This window comes from Molossus molossus, unplaced genomic scaffold (assembly GCF_014108415.1).
Source record: "Molossus molossus isolate mMolMol1 unplaced genomic scaffold, mMolMol1.p scaffold_m16_p_30, whole genome shotgun sequence".
NCBI classification, from domain to species: Eukaryota; Metazoa; Chordata; class Mammalia; order Chiroptera; family Molossidae; genus Molossus; species Molossus molossus.
Genome location: NW_023425367.1, coordinates 1,208,402 through 1,224,939, shown reverse-complemented (window position 1 = coordinate 1,224,939; position 16,538 = coordinate 1,208,402). Strand labels below are relative to the sequence as shown.

Sequence of the window (16,538 nt, the reverse complement as noted above, 5' to 3'; positions counted from 1 at the left end):
AGATCACAATAGCTTAAAACTAGAAATCAGTTACAACTAAAACATTTAAACACATGGAAGCTAAATAGTATGTTATTAAACAATGCATGAGTTACTACGGAGATTAAGAAAAATATTAAAAACTTCCTGGAAACCAATGAAAATGAACACACAACAACACCAAATCTATGCAATGCTGCGAAAGCAGTTCTGAGAGGGAAGTTCATAGCACTATACGCCTACCTCAGAAAACAAGAATAATTTCTAATTTACTAACCTCACAAATAAAGAACTGAAAACAAACAACAACAACAACAACACACCCAGAGCAAATAGAAGAACTACTTAAGCATCAGAGCAGAAATAAATGACAGAGACAAAAAACAAACAAAAAAACAACAATTCAAAAGATGAATGAAATAAAGAGCTGATTCTGTGAAAAGATAAACAAGATTGATGAATCCTAAGCTAGACTCACTAAGAAACATAGAGAGAAGACCCAAACAAACAAAATCAGAAACTAAGAGAAGTAACAACTGACACTACAGGAATACAAAAGATCATTAACAGATACTATGAACAATTATACACTAACAAACTAAATAATCTAGGCAAAATGGACACATTTCTAGAAACACTTAGTGTCCCAAAACTGAACCAAGAAGAGATAGAAAACTTAAACAGACCAATAACAACTAAGAAAATTGAACATTTAATCAAGAATCTCCCAAACAAAGAGGCAGGCCCGTATAGCTTCAGGGGAGTTATACCAAACAAAGAACTAATACCCATTCTCCTCAATTTTTTCCAAAAAATTAAAGAAGAAAAAAGACTTCCAAACTTGTTTGATGAGACCAGCATAATTCTAATTCCAAAACTAGATAAAGACACTGCAAAGAAAGAAAACTACAGTCTTCCCAGGCCAGTTTGGCTCAGCAGTTAGAGAATCGGTCTGCAGTTCAGAGAGACCCAGTTTCAGTTCCCGCTAAGGGCGCATACCTTGGTTGCAGTTTTGCCCTGGCCCTGGTTGGGCTGTGTGAGTGGCAGCCACTCGATGTGTCTCTTTCATGTCGGTGTCTCTCTCTCTCTCTTCCCCTCCCACTCTATTTGAACAAAAAATGGATAAAAAACAAAACAAAACAAAAAAACAACTATAGGTTAATATCCCTGATGAACATAAATGCCAAAATCCTTATCAAAATATTAGCAAATCGAATGCAGCAATACATTAAAAAAATTATTCACCATGACCAAGTGAGATTCATTCCAGATATGAAAAACTATTACAATATTCACAAATCAATAAATGTGATACACTACATAAACAAAATGAAGGATAAAAACCATTGGATCATATCAATACATGCAGAAAAAACATTTGACAAAATCCAACACCTATTTCTGATAAAAATGCTCAGCAATGTGGGAATAGAGAGATCATATCTTGACATAATAAAGGCCATGTATGAAAGACCTACAGCCAACATCATACTCAATGGGCAAAAAATAAAAGGATTTCCCTTAAGAACAGGAACAAGACAGGGATGCCCACTTTTGCCATTCTTATTTAAGGCAGTACTGCAAATCTTAGCCATAGCAGTCAGACATGAATAAAAAATAAAAGATATCCAAATTGGAAAGAAGGAAGTAAAACTGTCCTTATAAGATGATATAATATTGTGCATAGAAAAACCTGAAGACTCCTTTAAAATTGACTAGATTTAATAAATGAATTTGACAAGGTAGCAGAATACAAAATTAAGATCAAGAAATCAACGGTATTCTTATACACCAATAATGAACTCACAGAGAGAGAAACTAAAATAACAATCCCAGCCCTGGCCAGTTTGGCTCAGAGGTTAGAGTGCCAGACCAAGGACCAATGAGGCATGGGTCCTATTGTGGTCAAGGGTGCAAAGCTCATTTGCAGATTGTCCCTGGCCCTGGTGGAGTCCTGCAGGAGGCTCCCTCACATCAATGGTTCCTCTGTCTTTCCCTCTCCTCCCTCCCACTCCGTCTGATAAGTAAAAAGGAAAAGAAAAAATACAAAACAAAAAACACAATCACATTTCCACTACACCAAAAAAATTAAGATATCTAAGAATAAACTTAACCAAAGAAGTAAAGGACCTATTTCCAGAAAATTCCAAGACAAAAAAACAAACAAACAAAAAAAACAACACAAAGATATAAAAAAGTAGAAACATGTACCTTCTTCATGGATTAGAATTAATATCATTAAAATGTTCACACTACCCAAAGCAATCTACAGATTCAATGCAATTCCCCCTAAAATACCAACTACATATTTCACAGAACTAGAACAAATACTTAAAAAGTTTATATAGAACCAAAAAAGACCCCAAATATCCACAGCAATCTTGAAAAGGAAGAACGAAAGAGGAATCACAATACTGAATATCAGGATATACTACAAAGCCACTGTAATCAAAACAGCCTGGGTCTGGCACAAGAACAGGCATATAGATCAATGGAACAGAACAGAGAACCCAGAAATGGACCCAAGACATTATGCTCAATTAATGTTTGACAAAGGGGGCAAGAACATAAATGGTGTTGGAAAAATTCCACAACTACATGCAAAAATGAAGACAGACTACCAACTTCCACCATATACAAGAATAAACTCAAAGTCAATAAAAGACTTAAAAGTGACTCATGAATTCATAAAAATTCTACAAGAAAATGTAGGCAACACAATTTCAGACATCACACGCAGCAGAATTTTCACAGATAGCAATGCCTAAAGCAAGAGAAACAAAGGAAAAAATGAAAACACAGAAATACATGAAACTAAAAAGCTTCTGTACAGCAAAAGAAACAACCACCAAAATGAAAAGGCACACACTATATGGAAGAGCATAATTGCCAATGATACATCAGATCAGGGGTTAATTTCCAAAATATGTAGAATACTCATACAACTCAACAAAAGGAAGACAAAAACTCAGTTTAAAAATGGGCAGAAGAAGCGAATAGACACCTCTCCAAACAGGACATACAAATGGACAAGAGCCATATAAAAAAATACTCAAAGTCATTAATCATCAGGAGATGAAAATTAAAACAACAATGAGGTATCACCTCACACCTGTCAGAGTGGCCGCCATCAACAAATCATCACAAAAGTGCAGCCGAGGGCGTGGAGAAAAGGGGACTCTTGTACATTGCTGGTGGGAATGCAGGCTTGTACAGCCATTGTGGAAAAAGTATGGTGTTTTTAAAAAAAAATTAATAATTGATCTGCCGCTTTACCCAGTAGTCCCCACTTCTAGGAATATACCCTACGAAGGCTGAAACACCAATGAGAAAAAAATATATGTACCCCCATGTTAATAGCAGCACTATTTACAATAGCTAAGATCTGGAAACAGCCCAAGTGTCCATCAGAAGATAAATGGATAAACAGCTGTGGTACATATACACAATAGAGTACTATGCAGCTGTTATCCTTTGAGATGACAGGGAGGGACCTGGAGAGTATTATACTAAGCAAAACAAGCCCAGCAGAGAAAGATTAATATCACATGATCTCACTTATTTGTGGAATATAATGAAGAAAATGAAGTGATGAACAAAACAGAGTCAGAGACAGAGAGAGGAGTATGGTTCAGACTAATAGACTTCAGAGGTGGGGGACAGCAGGTATGGATGAGATAAACCAAAGAACTTATGTGCATGTATGCGTAATTAAAGAACAAAGACAACCATGCTGGGAAGGCAGGTGCGGGATCTGGAGGAGGCTGTAGGCAGGAGGGTAAAGAGAAACATCTTACAACAATAAATTAATAAAATTTACAAAAAAATAAAAAGCTTTTAGTTGACATTAAAAACAACATCCAAAAAGCAATACTAGACTATGAAGCAGATAAAAAGGACAAATCTAGGTTTCAGCTATTGCATTGTTAAATTATTATCTGATGTCTTTTCTCTTCCTCTTTGGATACTCTACTGATGTGTGTAGGTTGGCAGATTGACAGCATCACAGAATGCCTAGTTGCCACATCAACATGCATGTAACTTTATTTCCTTAAATCTAAGCTCTTCTCTTTCCAGCCCCTCCCTAGGGCAGGATTAAATTCCTTTTGTCCCTTATTTCCCGGTACTCACAGGAACACCATGAGACATAAGGGTGTTGGGATTCATTAGAGTATCCAGTTGGTGTAGAAGATCAGGCTGACTATCAAACAGCTCAGGTGTCAGCTTCTTCATCACCTCCTCCAAATGCTCTGCTGCCAGTGAGGGTACACCATAGCAGGTCTTTGGCTCACCCCTGCTCAGGTAAAGAGGAGACATGTAAAGCCTGGACATAGCTTTGCATATGAAGAGAGTTCTGACATCCAAGCCATTTGTGTCTTGCTCACCAGTGTAAGTAGTTAATGGAGTAACTCCAGTGATCCTCAATATGCCAACAAAATGCTGAGAAAACCATGCCCACATATAGCCAGGGAACCTTCATGCCTGAGATGTCTGCATTGATGTGGTAGAGAACAAACTGATCCAGCACTGGCATCACATTCAGGTTCCAACCACTGGTCCCATATTCCTGTTATTTCAGAAGTTTGTCAGAGTGGGAAAGGTGCAGTATTGCATAAAGAAAGTCAAACTAAGTCAGGCTTACACAGGAATGACATAGTCAAATAAAACAAAAATGTGGAATAATAAAAACAGTTAACAGTCAAGACTGTCTGAATTACACATCCATTCCTAATTAAAAATAAAAACTATAAAAATAGTTTAAATAAATAAATTTTTTAACATAATAAATATATATAGCCATTATACTCAATGCTTAACAAAGAGCCATTAGAAATAATGTCCTTATCTGCCAATGTTTTAGAAGCAAGACCCAAAAGAGTCAGAGGAAAACAAAAAACCCTGAATATGTAAACAATAAAAATGACACAACTGTATTTATAAGTAATATTACTGAACAACCCTCTTCAAATATTCCTTAGTTGAATATTTAGTATCTATAACTTCGATCTTCTACCACATTATGGTTGAATACTTAGAGAAATAAAGCACCTTAAGATCGAAAAAACACTTAGAAGATAAAACATACAAGAATTAAAATATTTTACAAATAAAAGTGTGAAAACTAATGTTTAACTGGATCACATAGTTTTGCTTGCCAAAATTTAAGCTAGAAGATAAAACTTTAGATATTACAGACTTCAACCTAAAGTTATGACATTTCCCATCAATACTAACTGTTTAACAGTAAAACTGAAGAGGATTAAAACAAACAAACAAACAAACAAACAAACAAACAAACACTAAACATTAAGAAAGTGAATCTCTGCCTCTGTAAGAGAAGAAAACAAAACAAAGCCTATTTACAATTCTTATCCAAAACCTATTACCACAGAAATTTGGCCCAGAATTCACATTCTAGAACATGTTAAGTGAAAAACAAAATGTAGTCCTGAATTCTAGTGTCCTTACGTATTTAGCGGAAATAGTAAACTATTTCTAAGCATAGCACATTTTAAATTATCCTCCTAGAAAATGTCCCATATATGTGGTTAAAGGAAACATAAGTTCACAATAAACTAACAAAAGACGTGAGGTGGGAGTAAAATCAGTTAAAATATGTTGAAAAAAATCAAACTACACAAACAGACCTACTAATAGTATAGGCAGTATAATTATCAGTATATTAAAAATAACCATAAAAAGCAGCAAGAAAAATAAAATTTTCCTTAATACTGAACAGAAAAATCTGAAAAAAGAAAATTAGGAATTCTAAAAACTAAAACATTCAATTAACATGAAAAATATGAATGAATAAAAGAGTGGTCAAATAGTAATTAGCTATTAAGAAAATTGGTGAGAAGATGGCAGTGGGCAGGACCAGAGGGAGGGTGAGTGTGTGAAAGAGTGAGCTAGTGTGTGAGAGAGAATGAGTGCACCTGAAGGTCCACACCTGCAGTGCAGAGCCTCTGAGCAGAAGGTTCCCGTGCTGTGGATGGGAGAAGCTGGCTACCACAGTAAGCTCTTCCGGGCGCTGCTCCCTGCACCACGGGGAGGCCCCATCATTTTGGAAGATCCCAGGTCTTCCCAGGGAGGAGGCAGAGGGAGCAGCTAGGGCCCAGCAACCTGATCCCACCAGCGCACCTGCCACCATCAGACCAGTGGACACTCTGTGTCAACACAGACCAGTGCACATAGTGGCAGCCCAATGAGAGTCGAGCTATACCCCCAACAACAGAGGCTGTGGAAGAGACATCCATCCCCAGGCAACAGAAGCACAGACCAGCAGCTGAGATTCATCCCCCCAAAATACAGTAAGAGCTGAGCAGGAGTTGAACCCCAAGGGCAGTAGCACTCCCTAGCCACCAGCAGCGGGACCTGGGGCTACACAGAGGCCTATGTGGTCCAGCAACTCACAAGAGCAGTGGGAAGCCTGTGCCCAAGAGAAACTGGTGCAATCCAGCTGCCTGCCCTTGGGACCTTCAGGGTGTGGATCACCAGAGAGGCCCATGCAAAACAGCAGGGAATGTGCAATCTACTTACCTGCAGAAGCTTCTTGGTGCTGAAGCACCAGAGAGGCCTGTGTAACCCAGCAGGGACTGTACCATTCAATTACCCGTAGGACCTGAGGGGTGCTGAAGCACCAGAGAGGCCAGTGAAATCCAGCAGAGACTGTATGATCTAGTTACCCATGGGATCTATGGGGAGCAGAAGCACCAGAAAGGCCTGTATTACCCAAAAGGAACTGTGCCATCCAGTTACCCACGAGACCTGCGGGGTGTTGAAGCAACAGAGAGGCCTGTGTGACCCAGCTGCACATAAGATAGGCTTAGGGGATGTGAAAATGGAGGTGCAGTGAATGGAAGCTACACAGACCATCTCCGAGGACAAATGGGAATTACAACTAAAATAAATAAAAATCCTCAGAAATAAGCAACAGAAAAGCAGCAGGACCGAACCATAAAACCAGGGACACTGGGTAGGATCAGTGGAGGCTCAAGAATGTGGAAGGCTGGGACCCCACATACAGCAGCAGTCTTAGCTGTGAGCAGCACCCTTGGGGAATAAACACCAAGCCTGCTGCCCAGCACAGAGAGCTAGGACAGAGCGCTAAAATACCCACAGCCACTTACCTGGGGGCGACAGCAGAGGGAGGGCACTGGGCTGAACTCTTTGGGGACACCTGGTATTTGGCGGGCATTCAGAGTTTTTACTAAATTGTGACCACAAAGGACAGTGGCCAGTGTGCTCCTTCATGGAACTGTGGTAAAAAGCAGCAGCCTCCAACACCTCGGAAATACAGCCTTTCCCAGGTGAGGCAAAGAAATGCAAATTGAGGCTCATTAACAACAAGCATATATCCCACCCTCTGGAAATCTTCTTATGCAGAAAAAGAGGGCTACATTCCAAGGCACCGCTTAACTGAGACTACTAGCCTCCAGGAAAAGCCAGAGGACAATAGAACCTATCCTGGGCTTGCAAATCTACCAAGGAAAGTTAGACTTGACAGTGGTGTTTAACGTGGGCCTATCCAGGCCCATCCAAACCCAGTAGAGGGAGCCACAAAGAGCAGAATGCCACACCACAGGGAAAATGGGTAGGCTCCAAAACCCACTGAAATAGCCAAAATGGTGAAACAAAGAAACAAGGGAGTAAGATGAGGCTAGTCCTGGGTGGCTGCACTCAGCAAAAGCTCTGAGCACCCTACAAATCCCAAGTGTCCCCACACAGTTCCAGTCCAGTCTGCCTTCTCTCTGCTGGAGCCCAAGGTCCTGCCTCAGGCTCAGGACCAACCCAGACCTGGAGTCAACAAAGGATCAGGAAGGGGTGGCACCAATTACAAGTCAGGATCTGGTCTCGTGCTGGATGTTCCTTCAACACAAAGACTGAGAGGGAGCCACAAACAGCAGAACACCAACACCCACAGGGAGAACTTAACAGGCTCCAAAACCCACAGTGATAGCCAAAATGGTGAAACACAGAAACAGAAGCCAAATGAAAGAGCCAGAGACCTCCACTGAAGATGAGATCAAGGTGGAGCAATTAGGCATGTTAACAGAGCTAGAATTCAGAGCCATGATCTTGAAGAAGCTGAACAGCATGAGTAAGGACATAGAGACACTGAAAATAAGCCAATTGGAAATTAAAAACCAACAAGAAGAGATAAAAAATGACATATGAAAATATGTGATGAAAAACACATTGGAAGGTTTAAAAAGCAGAGTAGAGGAAGCTGAGGACCGGATCAGTGAATTAGAAGACAGGGTAGAAAAACTCAACCAATCAGAAAAACAAAAGAAAAAAACTATTAAAAAACAGGAAGACAGCTTAAGAGAACTATGGGACAACTGGAAACGTAATAATATTCGCATCATAGGAGTCCCTGAAGAAGAAGAAAATGAGCAAAGGATAGAGAATATATTCAAAAAAACAGTGACAGAAAACTTCCCTAATTTGGCGAAGGAAGAAGGCATTCAAGTTCAAGAAGCACAGAGAGTCCCAAGTAAGAAGAACCCAAACAGGCCCACACCAAGACACATAGTAATCAAACTGCCAAAAATTAAAGACAAAGAGAGAATCCTAAAAGCAGCAAGAGACAAGCAACATGTTACCTACAAAGGGAACCCCATAAGGCTCTCACCTGACTTCTCACAAGAAACACTACAGGCCAGAAGAAAATGGCATGAAGTAATCAAAGTCATGAAAAACAAGAATCTGAATCCAAGACTACTTTACCCAGCAAGGCTATCATTCAAAATAGAAGATCCAATAAAGAGCTTCCCAGACAAAAAAAAAAGGCTAAGGGAATACATTAGCACCAAACCAGCACTGCAAAAAATGTTAAAAGGACTGCTGTAATTAGCAGTAGAAATGGGAAGAAAAATAGAACCACACTAAACAAAAATGGCAATAAATAAGTACATATCAATAGTCACCTTAAACGTAAATGGATTGAATGCTCCCATAAAAAGACACAGAGTAGCTGATTGGATAAGAAAGCATGACTCATCTATATGTTGTTTACAAGAGACTCACCTCTCAACAAAAGACTCACATAGGTTGACAGTGAATGGATGGAAAAAAATTTTCCAAGCAAATGGAAAGCAAAAAAAAATCTGGGGAAGCAATTCTCATATCTGATAAAATAGATTTCAAAATGAAGACCATAACTAGAGACAAAGAAGGTCACTATATAATATTGAAAGGATCTATCCAACAGGAAGATATAACCTTGATAAACATATATGCACCCTATATAGGAGCACCAAAATATATTAAAAATCTTCTGGAGGACTTCCAAGGAGAAATCGAAAGCAATACAATCATAGCAGGGGACTTCAACACCCCGTTGACAGCACTGGATAGATCCTCTAGGCAAAAAATTAGCAAGGAAACAGAGACTCTAAATGAAGCACTAGACCAAATGGATTTAATAGATATCTACAGAGAATTACACCCCAAGGCTACAGAATACACATTCTTCTCAAGTGCACATGGGACATTCTCAAAGAGAGACCACATGATAGGACACAAACTAAATCTCCACAAGTTCAAGAAGATTGAAATCATATCAAGCATCTTCTCAGATCACAGAGGCATGAAACTAGAAATCAATTGCAACAAGAACATGCAAAGACATTTCAACACATGGAGACTAAATAGCATGTTATTAAACAATGAATGGGTCACCGAGGAGAACAAGGAAGAAATTAAAAACTTCCTGGAAACCAATGAAAATGAACTCACAACAACACAAAATCTATGGGATGCAGCGAAAGCAGATCTGAGAGGGAAATTTATAGCACTACAGGCCTACCTCAAAAAACAAGAAAAATTTCTAATTGACTGTCTAAACTCACAACTTAAAGAATTAGAAAGCAAACAAAAAGAAAACCCCAGAGCAAGTAGAAGGAAGGAAATAGTAAAGATCAGAGCAGAAATAAATGACATAGAGACCAAAAGAACAATTCAAAGGATCAATGAAACAAAGAGCTGGTTTTTCGAAAAGATAAACAAGATTCATGGACCCTTAGCTAGACTCACCAAGAAACAAAGAGAGACAACCCAATACACAAAATCAGAAATGAAAGAGGAGAAGTAACAACCAACACCACGGAAATACAAAAGATCGTTAACAACTACTACCAACAACTATATGGCAACAAATTCGACAATCTAAGTGAAATGGACAAATTTCTAGAAACACACAGTCTCCCAAAACTATTCCCAGAAGAGATAGAAAACTTGAACAGACCAATAACAACTAAGGAAATAGAAGAGGTAATCAAGACTCTCCCAGCAAACAAAAGCCCAGGCCCAGATGGCTTCACGGGGGAGTTTTACCGAACATTCAAAAAGAACTAACACCCATTCTCCTCAAACTATTTCAAAAAATTCAAGAAGACGGAAGACTTCAAAACACGTTCTATGAGGCCAGCATAATTCTAATTGAAAAACCAGAAAAAGACACTACGAAGAAAACTACAGGCCAATAACCCTGATGAACATAGACGCCAAAATCCTGAACAAAATATTAGCAAATCGGATCCAGAAATACATCAAAAAAATTATTCACCATGACCAAGTGGGATTCATTCCAGGGATGCAAGGCTGGTACAATATTCGCAAATCAATAAACGTGATACACCACATAAACAAAATGAAGAAAAAAAAAACACATGATCATATCAATAGATGCTGAAAAAGCCTTTGACAAAATCCAGCATCCAGTTCTGATAAAAATGCTCAACAATGTAGGAATAGAGGGATCATATCTCGACATAATAAAGGCCATATATGAAAGACCTACAGCCAACATCATACTCAATTGGCAAAAACTTACAGCATTTCCCTTGAGAACAGGAACAAGGCAAGGATGCCCACTTTCGTCACACCTATTTAGCATAGTACTGGAAGTCTTAGCCACAGCAATCAGACATGAAGGAAAAATAAAAGGGATCCAAATAAGAAAGGAGGAAGTGAAATTGTCATTGTTTGCAGATGACATGATACTGTACATAGAAGAACCCAAAGACTGCATCAAAAGTTTACTAGACTTAATAAATGAATTTGGAAAAGTAGCAGGATACAAAATTAATGTCAAGAAATTAATGACATTCTTATACACCAATAATGAACTCAATGAAAGAGAAACTAAGAAAAAACCCCATTTACCATTGCTGCAAAAAAAAAATTAAGATACCTAGGAATAACCTTAACCAAAGTAATAAAGGACCTATTCACAGAAAACTACAGGTCATTGAAAAAAGAAATAAATGAAGATATAAAAAAGTGGAAGCACATACCCTGTTAATGGATTGGGAGAATTAACATCATTAAAATGTCCATATTACCCAAAGTAATCTATAGATTCAACGCAATCCCCATCAAAATACCAACAGCATACAGAATTAGAACAATTATTTCAAAAGTTCTTATGGATCCAAAAAGGCCTTGAATAGCCACAGCAATCTTGAAAAGGAAGAACAAAGTTGGAGGAATCACAATACCAGATTTCAGGTTATACTACAAAGCCACCGTAATCAGAACAGCCTGGTATTGGCACAAGAACAGGCATATAGACCAGTGGAACAGACCAGAGAACCCAGAAATGGACCCAAGGCAATATGCTCAATTAATATTTGACAAAGGTGGCAAGAGCATACAGTGGAGTAAGGACAGCCTCTTTAATAAATGGTGCTGAAAAAATTGGACAGCTACCTGCAAATAAAAGAAACTAGACCATCAACTTACACCGTACACAAAAATAAACTCAAAATGGATAAAAGACTTAAATGTAACTCATGAATCCATAAAAATCCTAGAGGAGACTGTAGGCAACAAAATTTCGGACATCATACGCAGCAGAATTTTTACTGACACATCACCTAAGGCAATAGAAACAAAGGAGAAAATGAACACATGGGACTACATCAAACTCAAAAGCTTCTGCACTGCTAAAGATACAATCATCAAAACAGAAAGGCTACCCACTGTATGGGACAGCACAGTTGCCAATGATATATCAGAAAAGGGGCTAATTTCCCATACATATAGAGTGCTCATACAACTCCACAAAAGGAAGACAAAGAATCCAATTAAAAAACGGGCAGAGGAGCTGAATAGACACCTCTCTAAACAGGACATACAAATGGCTAAGAAACATATGAGAAATGCTCATCATCACTAATCATCAGAGAGATGCAAATTAAAACAACAATGAGGTATCACCTCACACCTGTCAGAATGGCCGCCATCAATAAATCATCAAACAACAAGTGTTGGCGAGGGTGTGGAGAAAAGGGGACTCTAGTACACTTCTGGTGGGAATGCAGACTGGTGCAGCCACTATGGAAAACAATATGGTGCTACCTCAAAAAATTAAAAATTGAACTTCCATTTGACCCAGTGATCCCACTTCTAGGAATATATCCTAAGAAGCCTGAAACACCAACCAGAAAGAATACATGTACCCCCATGTTTGTAGCAGCACTATTTACAATAGCTAAGATCTGGAAACTGCCCAAATGTCCATCAGTAGATGAATGGATAAAAAAACTGTGGTACATATACACAATGGAGTACTATGCAGCTGTAAGAAAGAAAGATCTCTTATACTTTGAGTCTACATGGAGGGACCTGGAAAGTATCATCCTAAGTGAAACAAGCCAAACAGAGAAAGACAAGTTTCATATGATCTCACTTATTTTTGGAATGTAATGAACATAACAGTCTGAGGAAGGGGGAGTCCCAGAGACGCGGAAATGGGATACAGACTGACAATCCCCTAAATAGGGGGGTGGTGGGGAAGAGATAAACCACAGAACTTATATGCATGTATGCATGAACAGTGGACATGGACAACAAACTGAGGAAAGGGTAGGGAGGGAGGGTGAGGGGGGAAGCAGTGGGGGGAAAAGGAGAAACATCTGTAACAAAAATTAATTAATAAAAAATAAATTAATTAAAAGAAAAAAAAAACAAAAAATACAGGTATGACAAAATTCAAGAAAGGGGATTTATCATTTTATACAAATGTAGAAAATCTAGAATATTTAAGAGATTGTAAAAATCTTTCAGGTAAATGTTAATAAAAAGAAGAAAAATATTATATATGTAAAGACACAAGTAAAGCAATATTATAGAAGGAAGGCACCACTGTGTAAGATAGAGGAGTTTGGTAAAAGATTCTAAAAGTACAGGAGATATGAATTTTGCTCCTAACTATAATATCTTAAATATGTTTCTTCCCCTTCCTGGCTATCATGCTCAGAAGAAAATGGAAGGAAATAGAAAGGTGAATGAAATAATTTGAGGTTCTATCTAGTCCTGAAATTTCAAAAACACTGCTAGAAAATCATGGGTGAGTCCATATAAACTGAGCACTGCTGTGATTCTTTCATAGTCCCATGGTCGTCTTGGTGCAGGGCTCTACGGTTTGACTCAAGTCCTCCTCGGACAATGTTGACATCATTTTTCCACTCCCACTTGGTTCCTCTTTCATCACAACAGGGAGAGGGTATATGGTCTCTTCTTTATCTAAGAGTCAGAAAGAAATCCCAAAATAAATAAATGTATTCCCCATCAAGATTAACAAACCATCTTTCCACAATACTTGAGTACTTTACCCTTCACACTGTCTCTCAGACTATTATGCTTCACAACTTTCTTCCTTAAAGTCTTATCGTTGGCCACGAGGCCCAAGCCCATTATCTTGGGGCCTGCCCCATAAATCTGTAGCTTCTTCAACTCTGGATTCTTCTCAATATCCTCCTCTGTGGGCTATTGAAAGAAAAAAAAGAAAGACCTGGGGAGTAGTATGCTAAGCAAAATAAGCTAATTAAAGAAAGATAAATTATCACATGCTCTCACTTATTTGTGGACTATAACAAATAAAATAGACCCAGAGACATAGTAGTAGAATTCAAACTGACAAGCCTCAGAAGAGGGGATGGTGGGGGGGGGGGTAGAAAGAAACTTATGCATATAAGTATAACCAATGAACATAGACAACAATGAACAATGCTGGGGGTGAGGGGTGAGAATGGGAGGCAGATGTCAATGGGAAAAAAGGAGAAATATCTGTAGCAAAAATAAGTTAATTAAATAAAAATAAAATTAAAATAATGTGCCTTTTACACAAATAGACATAATAAAAGCAAAACAGTTTACATTAAAATCAAACAAATGTTGACCTTGCTATTGTGGTTCAGTTAGTTGGAGCATCATCCCCTACAACAAAAGGTTGCTAGGTCAGGTTGTGGGCTCTGTTCCTGATGGGGACATGTATGATAGGCAACCAAATAATGTTTTTCTCTCAAATCAATGTCTTGCTTTCTCTCTTTTTCTCTCTCTCCCCATTTCTCTCACTAAATCAATACACATATTCTCAGGTGAGAATTAAAAAACAAACAATCACCTATGTTGTGTAATTTTACCTGTAAATAAAGTATGGCTAGGCAGGAACAAATGAACAGACAAATTTGGAAGGTAATTCCTATTCTCAACTTTGTTTATGTTATAAATATAATAATTGAGTGAATACTCCTATGTTTGCAATACTAGTTAGGCTTATATATCATGACGTATATAACTTATGATAAAGAATTCAATAGCCCTGGCCCATTTGGTTCAGTGGTTAGAGCATCGGCCTGTGGTCAAGAGAGACTGGGTTTCGGTTCCCACTAAGGGAGTGTACATTGGTTTCAGTTTGTCCCCAGCCCTGGATGGGTCGTGCATGTGGCAACCATTCAATGTGTCCCTTTCACGCTGATGTTTCTCTCTCTCTCCCTCCCACTCTCCTTGAACAAAAAATGGAAAAATGTCCTCAGATGAGGATTAAAAAACAAAAAGAATTCAATAAATGCATTATAAACAAACCCATTGAGTTGAAGATGCAAATGGGAAGACAGGAATGAGAATTCTGTTTGGAATTCAGATCATCACAAGTAACTCCTTTTCTCCCAAAATGTAATCTGAGAGATGTAAAATTGAAAATCCATTATATGTCAAAAAATACACATATCATATTATATCATTTTCACAATGTATCTCCTACTGGTCACCATGAGATCTATTTTTATTTATGCTTCAGTTTTTGTTCTACATTTAAATTAAAGCACTTACAAAGCCTGAGATTTACTTTTATAGGTTTTCTGCACACATATACAAACACACATACTTTCTGCTTTAGCTTTATTCCCCAAATAACTTATGCAGGCAATAATACATATTGTTTGACAATATCCATGAGAAACAGAGGGTCAACTGGGGACATGATGAGGATTGTAAACAATCTCCCAATGATCAGGAGGAAGTCTGTTCAAGAATAAAAATTTTGAGTCTCGGTTCAGCAGTTAGACCATTGGGCCCTCAGACCAAAGGGTCTTGGGTTTGATTCTCAGTCAAGGGCACATACCTTGGCTGTAGGTTTGAATTCTCGGCCCTAGTCAGGGTCATGCAGGAGGTATCCGTTTGCTGTGTCTTTCTCACATCGATGTTTCTCTCTCGTTTTCTCTCCCTCCCTTCCACTCTATCTAAAAATCAGTGGAAAAATATCCTTGGTTGAGGATTATCAACAAAAATGTAATAAAATTGAGACCATCTCTCTATATAGATGAGACCACCTGTCCCATGCTTTATTATATTAATAGCACATTATATTGCTATTTCAGAAACATTTTAAACCTACTCCTTTATTATAAACAATGATGTAATTAATTGTATTTAGTGTGTATGTAGATATCTACATATATATATAAATATACACATACAAATATATATATACACGTGTGTGTATACACACACACACATCATATAAATATCTTCCTTACCCCAAGATATTTTTTCCATTGATTTTTAGAGAGAGTAAGAGTGATAGGGGGTTGGGGAGAGACAGAGAAAGATGGATTGAAAGAGAAACCATGATTGGTTGCCTATCACAAGCACCCAGACTGAAGTGGGGATTCAACCTGCAACCCAGGTACGTGTCTTTGTCTAGGAATCAAACCCACCACATTTTCCATGCATGGGCCCATGCTCTATCCACTGAGCCACACAAGTCATGGCTATTTTTTGTTTTTTATATTTTATGATGTTAATAATGTTTTAACATGCCACAGGAAGGGACAGAATGCTTCCTGGCTGCTCCTGGGTCTGCTCCTATGAATAGGTATTTCTTAGAGGCAGTAAACAATCTAGGTTACTATGCCTTTCATATAGAAACCAATAGATCACAAGTCCAGAACTCTAAATAACCTCATCAAATTCACACACACCAAGCAAGATATTTTCCCTGCTCTAAATCAATGCATGCCAAGAAATCAAAATACTAGAGAAAGTCTCTATGCTCCAAAACCTGCTGGATTTATTCAAACTATTCAGTCCTAAAATGTTTATCCAACTCTGTTGTACCTTTCCTAAGCCTTCTCCTTGCTCTTATCTGCCTCCTCACTGACACTGATGCTTCTTGTGGCCTTTGTGCTGTGGTCGATCTCCTGTTTCTAGGTGACCTGTAAGTACCAATAAAGTTTTTCTTTCTTTCCTGGCCAGGTAACTCGGTG

At 38.3% G+C, this 16,538-nt stretch overlaps 1 protein-coding gene across 1 annotated transcript in view; it reads right to left on the bottom strand.

Moving 5' to 3' along the window:
• Positions 1-16,538, bottom strand: part of LOC118643098 (lysine-specific demethylase 5D-like) — a 128,012-nt gene that overhangs the window by 11,400 nt on the left and 100,074 nt on the right. The window contains 4 exon segments of the mRNA XM_036280995.1: positions 4,112-4,273; positions 4,365-4,546; positions 13,412-13,515; positions 13,605-13,758. Of these exon segments, the coding sequence (XP_036136888.1) occupies positions 4,112-4,273; positions 4,365-4,546; positions 13,412-13,515; positions 13,605-13,758 (602 nt within the window).